This window comes from Cygnus olor, chromosome 4, assembly GCF_009769625.2.
Source record: "Cygnus olor isolate bCygOlo1 chromosome 4, bCygOlo1.pri.v2, whole genome shotgun sequence".
Lineage (NCBI taxonomy): Eukaryota > Metazoa > Chordata > Aves > Anseriformes > Anatidae > Cygnus > Cygnus olor.
In genome coordinates this window covers 66,149,326-66,161,423 of record NC_049172.1, presented here as the reverse complement: position 1 = coordinate 66,161,423, position 12,098 = coordinate 66,149,326, and the positions used below count along the sequence as shown (strand labels likewise).

Genomic DNA, 12,098 nt, shown 5'->3' with positions numbered 1-12,098 from the left:
AGTGGACTGCAGAAGAGTGGTAGAAATGAATGACTGAAGTGAACTTCTTAAACTGGGTTTGCTGCCAAGGGAAGCTCCATGGGACTGTGATCTAGGTCTCCCACTGTGTGGCTTGTTTCTAGCCCTCCAATAACATTTGCTGCTGTTCTTCACAATGATGCAAGCTTATCTACTGCAAGCATGGATGACTACAAGAACTAGACAATTCATTTAGTTCTTGGATTCTGACAACCTCCGCCCATTTATTAAGATGTACCTCACAGCTTGATCTGAACCAAAATAACACATCCTTTACTAATATAGTATGACAAATATTGATATTTAAATCAGAGACATCTCTTGAAGGAGGTAAAGTCTGCATCCTGCTTATTATAAATAATTCACTTTCTTGAATGCCTGAAGTACTCATCCACATAGAATATGAACTACTGTCTGTAATCATAGCTCACAGACTTAAGTTAGATGTTCATCTCCTTTGTGATGGCAGTAGCAGGAAGCACAAACTGTGCTGCAGTAGATTACTGGGAATCATAATGAAACTGCAGTGGAAAGGTACAGATTTGGTGGTTGGAACTAGATGAACTTTAAGATCTCTTGTAACACAAGCCATTCTATGATTCCTGAACAGGCCATGCAAAAGCACGGGAAGAAATTCTTAGCTCTTCCATACAAGATTTCTACCCTTCCATTTCATAGAATCATAGAACTACTTGGGTTAGAAGGGACTTTAAAGATCACCCAGTTCCAATGCCCTGCCATGGGCAGGGACACCTCCCACTAGACGAGGTTGCTCAAAGCCCCATCCAGCCTGGCCTTGAGCACCTCCAGGCATCCACAGCTTCTCTGGGCAACTTGTTCCATTTCCCAACAAATAACTGTTTTGCAACACAAATTAGAATCGTCAACACTTGCACTAATGTGCTGGCGCTTCTTCAGGAATTTTGGCAAAACATTCAAGACTAAGAGAATTTTACTTGTTTTAATTTATTGACAACACATTATTAATTACTGATTTGGGTATAGAGAAAAACAAAGACAAAACAAACAAACATAAACATTTAAACACTTAGGTAAACACCTTTCCTCCCCATATCCAGGCTGAGCTCATTCAAACACCTCTTCTACCCTCTTCATATCCTCAACTTCCTTGTTTCCACTTTGTGTAATTCAGTCCCACCCAACTACTTCAGAGAGGTAATGGGCTGTTGGAGTCATCAGCCAGAAGGTTTCTTTCCTTTTCTTTCCTTGCTTATTCCTTGCTTTCCTCCCTTGCTCCTTCCCTCTTTGTTTCTTCTGTCCTGGCGTGGGTCACCCATAAGCTGCAGTCATCTGGGGGTCCCTGCCACAGCAGGAGTTGCTTGTGGGCTGTAATCTCTCAGGATGCCCACATTTGGAACATTTTAACATTTACATCTGGATATTCTTCTGTTGTTTTCCTAATTACAAATTCCTCCAAGAAAGCATAAAGGGTATGCTGAAGGCCTTAAAACATTGAAATAATTATGTGGAATGGCTGATATATTTACCTGTCCCTGGCTATCCCTTTCTTTTCAAAATAAATAAACAAACAAACAAACAGTCATCTGCATAATGTTACTGAGAATATAGCCAAATTTCAGATCCTTGTCTAAATAGTATCTGAGGATTTGATTTGAGGGTTTTGTTAATATGCTGTATATTTGAAAGCAGAAGTCTTCAGACCATCACTTAGTTTAAAAAAAAAATAAAATGCTAAAACAGCATTTAACAAATCCTTTGCTTTGTAAAAATAACAACAAAACAAGTAAATTCAGTGTACTCCTTTGTCCTTTACTACTTGGGCAGTGAATTAACCAATGCATTTCAAGACACGCAACAGTGATATATTCTAGTTCTCTAGTATGTAAAATGAAGGAATCCTAAAGAATCACATGAAAAGGGAGAGATATCATGAGGTCAGGAGAACAATTCCTTGATGGAAGCAAGGTGAACTGTGAGGCCAGATCAGGTTAGCTGGGTTTTATCCACTGAGTCTTTAAAACCTGCAAACTATTTCAGTTCAGGATTGCAGATGCTTTCTAACTATACATAAAAACATGAAACATATTGTGTGTAGTACAAAATTTCAATTGCATCATCAGACTGTATGTAAATATCTGCCTGTGCTTTATTGCACAAATATAGAAACCTTGTCACTATAAAAATATGCTAGACTGAAGAAATCTCTCAAAAAACTCTGCCATTCTGTTAAGTAATTAAAGTCCATATTGGGATTCTTTAATGAAATAGAGACCCATCCACTGCTAAACTTCTCCTATATTACTATTCATGCTTATACCAGAAAACACCATGTGGAATTAAACTGTAATTGATTCTTGAAAGAACACTTGCTCAATATCATTATATTGCCATAGGGTATGTAGCACAGCTTCACAGAAGCAAAGCTCAGAAACTATTGTGGTGACTGACGATGTATAAGCTATCCTATGTTCTTGTCCTCTATGGTTCATAAGCTATTACTTTCCTAGAATAAACATACAAACAGTAGGGGAAGAATATACCAAAAATGGGATTTAGAAATCCATTATAAGGAAAAATTATCATCTCAAAATAATGAGGTTTAAAAAAGAAAAGAGCAAAGCTAGTTTACTGTGAAAGTGAAGAAGAAAAATACAGAAGTAGAAAGAAAAACATGTATACTTACTTTTGGCAATGCATATTTTGGCAACTTCATCTGTACAAAGCCATTTCGACGGTAAGATACGTAATACTTTGTCCGATTTGCTGATGTTGTCTATACAAAGGAAAAACAGAACCCTGTGATAGTTTATAGTTTATATTAAATGTAAAGAGGAAGCTTTTGGAAGATTTTTTTTTTTTCACTGGAAGATTATTTTTTTTTAAATCTGCAATTGAAATACATAGCTATTACTTCTATTACATAGGATTAATTTGCACAGTATGCTCCTAAAATAATAAAAGTTGTGAGAAAACAGACTCCAAGTAGACTCAACCCCCCCTCCCCTTCTTTATGAAGAAGAAAGAGATTTACTTCCCTCTTTTTGTCAATTCAGCTGCCTTGAGTGATACCTGAGACTTCAGCATCTCACTGACCTCAGTCCTTTTGATATCTCTGTACACTGTTCTCCCATTGGCCTTCCACATTTCTGTCCTTTTGTAGAAACCCTGGCAGCAGGACTCACCAGACAGGAGGCAGGGAAGTGGCACACTGGCTGTGAACACCGATACCTCAAGGGCAAGTGGTTCTCCAACAGCACAATTCAAGGCAGTTCATAAAGGACTGAATAACTCATGCTAACATTGTACAAAGAATCCACTGTATTTTACTATTATTTTCTATACAGGATAAAACATTTCCAGTGCAAGATGCTGACATGCAGCATGGAAGATAACGACGCAATTCCCAGTTCATTGGTCAGTCAGTTTGAAAATCAGTTACATGTCCTGAAGACACAATTCTACACTTAAATAGAGAGGTAAAACATATTTCAACTGCTTTCATGCATGGAACTGAAGACAGATTAGGTTTTATGTAACATACCTGGGGTTTTATGAAGATTTCCACCAAAGCAAGCAAACAAATGCACATTGAAAGGAACACCTGTGTATAACTATTATTCATTGGCACCCATTTTCCCCTTTGTAATAGGCAATACAGTGGTAATTTTAAGACTTTTATGTAATTCCAAAAAAAAATCAATGCAAATATTGTTCCAAAGGACCAAAAGAAAGACTTTAAATAAACACTGTTGAAAATATTCATCAGCATTATTTTTTTTTCTAGTCAGAAAAGTAATGCCAAAACCTCATCTGACAAAGTCATTGCCATTGTCATGGGCAAAAACATTCTTATTGTGGTTTTTCACTTCCTCTACAAATATGGATCCTGTCTAGTTCAAGCAGTCAAATGAGATTTTACTAAGACAGAAAGATAGAGGAGGAGATGCTAATTTTAGAGGTTAATATGAGCACATCTTCATTCAGGTTTTCTACTTCACCCTCCTATATAAGTCATAGCAGAGCAAAAGAAGGAAGCAAATGGAGTAAGCTGATGGCTAAATGAAAGATAGAAATTCAATGTAATTTATGAAAGAAAGGCTTAAAAAAATAACCTCATTCAGGGAAGATGCATCTCAAATGAAGATTCATTGTTGATTTCATAATACTAAAAAGAGAGTAAAAAATCGAGGTTTTGCAGTTAATTGCTACTATTTAAATCAAATGGTGTTTGCCACAATGAACAGCATATTTGGCTGTAGGCCACCACATACTTAAAGAAGTATGTGTTTATAAAAGGAACCTGATTTGGAGAACAGACTATCCTGAAGCAAATAATCTTGACTTTTCTTGGTAAAAAATAAAGTTGATGCATGACAGCAGGTCCACCTGCCTGAATATTTTAAAATTATCAAAGTATTTAACACTGAAATCATTTTCACTCTTTAAACCAGTCTCCTTTTTTGTGGTAGAAAGAATGCGATGCCCTTTAGGAATGTGATTTGTTAAACGATAGATTAAAGCAAAAAGGTCACCATTTATTTAATTACTGTTAAATATCAGTCTTACCCATCTTACAATAGCCTTCATGTTCATTATGCATTTATTTTATGTCACTCATTTTAAATGACTAGAGATGATGCAAGGCAGCAGAGAATCAAAGTTGAAGCAGCTAGTTGTGTCAAGCCCCACTGACGTCAAAGGCTGGTCTGTGCTTTCAAACAGCGTCAAAACTTTAATCCTGCTAAAATCACCTCTGAAACCATCTGGCTGACAGTGCAAACTGAAGAAAAGCAATGAGCATTGGAAAGCTGCTGATCTTTATGGATATAGACATACTAAAGAAATTGGGATGAGAATTTCCTCTAAGTTGGTAAAAGTCTGTGAGCAGGGACAGGATTAGCCCTGCAGACTGAAACGCTCTGATTCACAGCCACCAGGTTAGGATGGGTGAGTGATGCCAGGGGCCGTACGACTGTCTCAAACTCATTTTTGCACAGATGACTCTGAGACATCTTCTTTCTAGCAGATATTGCTATGATATCAAGAGCAGTCCCTGGTCTGATTATAACTTCCATAGCAATACTTCAGCCTAGCTAAAAAATTAATTTTCATTTGGTTTCAGAAGATGCACAGCTGCTGTGTGGCTTCACTGGAAATGCCAAAACTAGTGTCCTGCACCATATCACAAAGGTGGCTGCACTTCACATATGACTAAAGAATCCCAGCAATACCTTCTATCCCTCTGTGATACGGACCTGGCTAACTGTAAACCAGTTAAGCAACAAGAGAGATTTATCGTACATACTGTGATTTACTGCAGTAGGTCTGAAAGGAAAAGACTAGAGATGTTTCCCCTTTATGTGGGAACTAGAGAATGCTACCCTTTTATGTTTATCTCTCTTCTACTAGCATTAATAGGTCTCAAATCAACAGAGACTATGTTACCAATGGCATAGTTTTGCAGAAGCAATTGTCTGTTAAATTCATGCATACATTTCCAAGTTGGACTTCCATTTCCTGTTTGTCCATGCCTGCTATGAGATAGAACAACAACAGCTCCAGATGCAATTATACAAGATGTCTGGCAATACACAAATGTTTGAAGAGGAAGCAGTCTGTGTTTTGCTGAGTGCAGCAGTCTGGAACCGTACGTGGTGAGATGCACTTTTCACCACCTACAAACTGGGAAATGGATTTTAAAGCATGCCTTGTAGGAGCCACAGATAATAATAGCTTTGAATAAAATGGGTGCCACGAGTTCTAGACCTGAGCTGAAAAATGCCCACTCGAATTCAAAAATTTTTTTTCCAAATCCATTTTGCTGTTTCTGTGTGGGTCCTTGAAACTTCTGCGTTGACCAAGAGGAGTGCTGATCTTTCATCTCTATCAATTTACAAATCCTTTTGGAAGGAACAACCACAAGAGAGGAAAGCTGCAAAAAAAGCCAGTCTAATGTACACCAAGACAGTGGTGTGGAGAGCTATCCACACATAAAGCTGCCTTTCTGCAAGAGTCAATAAACAGACAAACCTTACGACAAGCAAATCATATCAAAATAAGGGAAATATCACAGCCAACCACTGGGGAAAGTACACGTGACCTCATAGGAAAATAAAAAAGTAAAAAATGGATAGGATATAACATTTCTTTGAGAAGTTTGCAGCTCTGGCAGACTCAAATCACGATGACTCCCAAACACTTGAAATAATATTTCAAGTAATAAGAAAATTCAAGAAATAAGCCTAAGTTGCACTTGGTTGGTGCCATAAGGCTGACAGAGCTCCAGCCCAGGTTTGTTCATGCAGGTTTTTTAGTTTGGGAATGAAATAACCCCAATGTAATTTGGATCATCACAAGTTGCTTCCAAGCTATGGCCATTCCACACTTCTGCTTCCTAAGCACAGTCATGTATCTTCTTTCCCAAAAACACCTCTTCACAGGAGAATCCATATGAAGAAGTTGAGCCACTACTCTGCTAGTGGCTTCCCTTGGATGCTCTTCTTAGGAAATCTTTTCATGGTATGCAAATATGGAAAGGACCCACAAAAAGTTGTAACCCCAGAGGTTTGTGTTCTGCCTAACATACAATAGTATTTATAAAAAGTAATTTTGAACCACATAAGCCATTTGAAAATAATTAAAGCTAGGTCAGTGATGAATTAAAATCAACTGGATACACAAGCAACCAGCTGCATAAATTAAAGATTATGGTTTTTTTTGTTGTTGTTGTTCCACGTAAATATTCATAAATCATCATGCATACTCTGGAACAGGTTTCTCCATGCTCCTAAATTACAGTGCTGCTGTACTGTCTAAAATTTTACTTCCGAATTTTAAAATGGGTTGTCTCCCCAGAAAGTGGCTTTACCTGAAGAAATATGTAGTCATCCTGCACAGTCAGGGAATCCCGATCAGTGCTACCAGCAAACTGGACTGTCATTGTCTTATCAGAGCAATTTTGCATCTGGCAAGTGATGTAGCGATAACCTGAGGGAAGAGAGACAGAAACATTTGACAGGGCTTTGAAGGGAAAAAGAAACAAGCAGTATAAAATGTTATTCCTGTAGGGAAAGTGCTGCCTTTGCCAGTCGAGTTAGTTGTAATATTATTATGTTAAGCCTTCGTACAAGATTTTTTCAATTTCCAATGTACTGAGAATACATTAACTGCCTACAGTTCAGATCATTCATGGGCGGTAGCCTGTTCTCCAAATTTTGCTGGTCCAGAGAGATTAGGGATTAGGTGAATGAGACATTCATAGGTGGGGATAATAGAAGGAGCCTCTTTTCTCACTTAATCTATGCACATAGCCAAATTACTCATTTATAGAAACTGCAGCCTTACACAACATAGCTGAAATCAGTAGATCAGCCCCAATATAAAACTGTGATGAGTGACAAGAGAATCAGACTCAGACGGCGTATGGAATTTGAAAGGCTATATTCAAAGCCCCGTAGAAAAGTTAACACACAGTATTAGAACTGCTTTGTTGGGCAGGACTTCTGTACTAAGAGTTAATACCTTGTTGAAAAAGCCTGCACTGATTTGTACCAGTGGAGGCTATGGCTGCTCTCTTCCTGTCCAGTTAGCAATGGAAAAGGAATATCTTTTCTGCCTGGGCAGTTAGGAGAGCATTGCTGCATCTTTGATGCAATCTGCTCCTATGAAACATGGAGAGGAGAGCCAATATCATATCTTAAACCAGCTGCAGCCCAACAACCTTCTCCTAGATTCAAGCCCTTGTATAAGCTCACCCTTCGTCACAAGCCTTTGAACACAAACTATGGCTGTCATTCCCAAGTGCAGTGAGAAAATAGTTATATGAGTGACCCTGCGCTCAGATCACTGATGTTTTCCATGCTCCAGATAACAGTGTGAAAGAGCAAATAGTGCACCCCCACGCACGTCCTTCATTACTTTTGCAGTGATAGGAAATGCATTCCATACTTTATGGATTTTTTATTAGAAAAGGCCAAACCAGTGTGCTAAATACAAATATTTGTTTTATAATCTGGATCTGTTTAAAAGGCAGCTAGAGTCATTCCAAGTTCTCCTGCTTATTTCCAAATCATCACCACAAGGATATTTGAGCAAGCACAGCAAAGGGCCCTCATAAAGTCTTTCACCTATTTATAGTTCACAGGACATATATTTTAGTGCTTTATCAGACAGGTAGTACAAAGATACTGTTTCCACTAAAATAAATAGCAATGCTTGTATTGACCTTAAGTGTGGTTAATTGAGAACCCAGCCAGGCAGTAAACATTTCATTTTTTTCTCATTTTCTGCTGTTTCTCTTAAATTACATATATATATATAATTACATATATATATAAAATAATAAAAAATCCATCCAGCTCCTAAACAAGCTTCTTACAATGTCTCTACACAAAGCAGCTGATGGGGCTGTGAAGGGCTCATATCAATGATAAAAGATTTAGGGAATTTGTCATCCAGGTTTCTTGACTTTTTTTTTTTTTTATAGGGCTGAAAAAAAAAAAGAAAACGTTCAGGGATCAAGGAAAGTCAAACTGTGCATCCTTTACAATTAATTAATAAGACTGCAAAGGAGCTTAGATGACCTGATTCAAGGAGTTAGATCATCTTTCAAGAGTACAATTGGCAACAAGAAACCATACAAAGTTCATCACAGTGACTCTACTGCATCACATCCTGACTGCTGATCTGCTTTTTCATTTATTTTGAAGTCTCAGAGTCTAGATGCTGTAACATGAGGAAATTCTGGGAGACAGTGGTTAGTTCAGTAGGACTAACATATGCAACGATTCACTTTAACAGACACTTACCCAGCACTACCACTGCATTGCCAGTTTTATTCGCAAATCAGGAAAAAATGTTCAATGTTTAACTGCCAGAACAAATTGCACTATTAATGGAAGTTTTCAACAGAGCATAGCATCTTGATGTCAATTCATTTTAGAGTGGAAAACAAGTAAATTTTAAATTATACTATAGTTTTATATAAAAGGACAGTTTTACTGACTACAGATAAACAGAGCAAGAATCTGACTTGTACTTCTGACTAAAAATCAATCCAAAAAGTACTCTCTAAAACAAAGAGAAATACTATACCCTAGGGAATCAAATGATAACATTTTCATTTGCATACCTCCACTGGGGTCCTGGATTTCCATATGAACTAAATCAGGGTCTCCATCAACTCCAGCAACGGCCCTGAGAACATAATATAATCAAGTTATGCAGAGCCAGCTACAGAATTGTAATTATGTGGATGGAAGACAAGAGAGGATTTCATGCTAACCAGCTTTAACATTCTTCTAGCTGGGAAATTAAAATAAACCCCATTTATAATGTCATATTACTAACATTAGATGGAAACCATTTTTTTCTGTACTTGATATCATGTTTTTCTCCTTAAATTTAAAATACCTCTTACTAAAATACGCATACAAATAGGATCCTAATATCAACTGGAGAAAATAACCAAAATAGTTATGAAATTGGAAACAAAACGTTATAACCCCAAGTTTATACATAAATATATACAGCTACATGTGCACTCATATTTACTGGCAAGTTTTAGAGCATCTTTTTACAATTACCTCTGACATTTGAGATTACAAGGCAGATTTTGGGCTAGAGAAGACTTGGATTCCATTCTTATTAGAAATACCTTAAACTTGACACATCCCTTCCATAACTAATTGATACGTCATTGGTAAGTATATTCAAAAGAAGAGTAGATTCTACTTTGACAACGGAAGAAAGTGAAAAATAATTTTGAGAAGGATATCCTGAGAAGGAAATTCAGTCAGAATTGATCAAAGCACAGCTTAACTTTGAAAAAGTGCACGGGGAATACAGGCTGATTTTCTCCTAATATCTCCCATGTTAAATATGGTTAGCCAAAAGATGAGCTTTCTACCCTCAGGGCTTCCATCCCAACCTAGGGACAGCAGCCACAGCTGTGCTTTTTCCTGGCTCTTACATTGCCATTAGTCCGGAAGATTCTGCAGAGATAGCTTGGAGATGACACTCATGCTGTCACAAAGCAAAGCAGAATCCGTCCCCACTCCCATATAGCTACATTGCTTTTCACAAGGCTCTTCACTGGCAATGTGTGTCCATTGAGTCAGTAGATGTGAGCTGAAGACATGCAAAGGAGGTGCACTGAGTGACAAAGTGCATCTGGACTCATATACTAAAAAACCTCATTACAGTACTTAGAGAAAATGATCATTTTGATACAATTATTAATAATCAAATGCAATAAAGTTAATACTTTGGATTGAAATTACATCATTGTTTAATGATTTTAATAACATTGATTTATGAGGAGCGGCGAAAACTCAGACTCAGTAATTGGTGGCTCCTTGGGAATGCAGGCCAGGGGGAAGAGGCTGGATGATTTCCACTGCTGCATAACAACCAGAAATAATCACATTGCTGTTTTTTCCTAATAAGATAAATGATCAGTCTGAATAAGGAAGGGGAGGGGGAGTGATGAGCTCTGCCAAGCCTTGAGATGTGAAGGAAACTTCTACTAGGAATTTTTTAGTAAATGCATGGAAAAGTCCTGCATTTTCTAAGAAATTGTGTCTCTGAAACACAAACTATTAGAGTATTTTGGAGACAATACATTAAGTCAGAAAAGCTATTATACTCACTGAGGTCTGATAAAAGTGTATCTGAACAGGGCGGGGGTGGGGGGAGATCTGTGGACTACTTTTTGCAGTGTACATTATCTATTACACTATCTACTTCTAGATATTCACAACATACCAAATCAAACCTTCTATTTACTTTGCAGTCAGCTCTTTGAAGGAAGAAAATTATGTTTGTTGAATACTTTATCTTTTGTTCTAGACCTCGTGCAGCTGAACTACAAACTAACAGAAACTTTAGGCTTGAAGTTTTTTGAGGCTCAGCCTGACTTGCTGATTGGTACCAATAATACAGCTTTGGGGTACTTGTGAAAAAAACTCTTCTGTCTATAACTCATTACACATGATTTCATGAGCACAGTTTGAGATATACGTCAATACCTTTACACACTTCTTTCAATAGCTCAGAAGTGAAAATGATCTGTCCATCATGTTCCTCCTAACAGCGGCAGCTGGCACAAGTAGAGTCTAATCTCATTTCCAGTGTAATCATTTAGTGCAAGAGGTTGCAACTGATTGGTGTTAATGAACACCACATGTACACAGAACATGAAAGCTTCCAACCTGGACTACATCTCTCCTTTAGATTTGTATTTCAGTAGGCGTGAAAAAAATCACAAGGAAAGTTCTTTTAAACCCAGTCAGGAAAAAGTAATACGTCTTTCCTCCTAAGTTCAGACATTTCCCCTATTCCCCCTTCTGAAACTATGCTTCATTAAACAGGAGAACAGTTACTTCCAGTGGGTAAGTCCTCTCTTCCTAAACCAGCTGGATCACCTCCATTGACTACACAGAAGGTTTAGGGTGACAACTCCATGCTGCAGTTTGACAACCATTTCTACTCATTGTTCTACCAGATTAAGCCACCTCCTTCCTGTGTTCCCAGTCTTGCCTCTCCGCCACCACCTCAGTTGTCCCACTGAACCAGTCAGGTCCCAGTGCTTGGAACTGTCTGATTTAAAGGTAACCCCACAAAGATAGAAGCCACAGAGCTGCCAAAAGAAATTATCATTAAGCTATACCCATAGATACCTCACTTTCGATACATCTAACGTGTGAGATGTACTCTTTAAGTGCAGAGTTTATCCATTCTGAGAGGCAAAAATTAGGTAAATAAAATAAGGAAACATTCATTTTTTCAAAGCCAGGTTTTGTGTTTTATATTACTCCAATTGTACAGATGGCTCTCTATTTACTCACTGAAGACATTAAACCCTCAAAGTGTACTTTTGAACATCAACTATAGAGCAAGTTTCCCAACTCTGAAGTCTTTTAGCCTATTTTTGCAAACACTTAGGAACAGCCCTTTTTTCTTTCCTTGAAAAAAAAAACAACACATCTATTACGGCTACTAAGAAAATCTTCAGAATGGACTATAGCTAATGCAGAGAACTTGAAGCAATATCCCCGAAGAATAAACTAATCCATTCAATTCAGTGAAGTCCTCTGCCA

At 37.7% G+C, this 12,098-nt stretch overlaps 1 protein-coding gene across 10 annotated transcripts in view; it reads right to left on the bottom strand.

The window, feature by feature from the left end:
* The window catches only part of SORCS2 (sortilin related VPS10 domain containing receptor 2), a 549,388-nt gene that overhangs the window by 92,809 nt on the left and 444,481 nt on the right, over positions 1-12,098 (bottom strand). For all 10 annotated transcript variants that reach the window (XM_040556897.1, XM_040556900.1, XM_040556902.1 and 7 more), the window contains 3 exons: positions 9,131-9,195; positions 6,869-6,987; positions 2,684-2,773 (listed from right to left, as the gene is read on the bottom strand). In XM_040556897.1, coding sequence (XP_040412831.1) covers positions 2,684-2,773; positions 6,869-6,987; positions 9,131-9,195 — 274 coding nt within the window. The remainder of the gene's footprint in view (positions 1-2,683; positions 2,774-6,868; positions 6,988-9,130; positions 9,196-12,098) is intronic.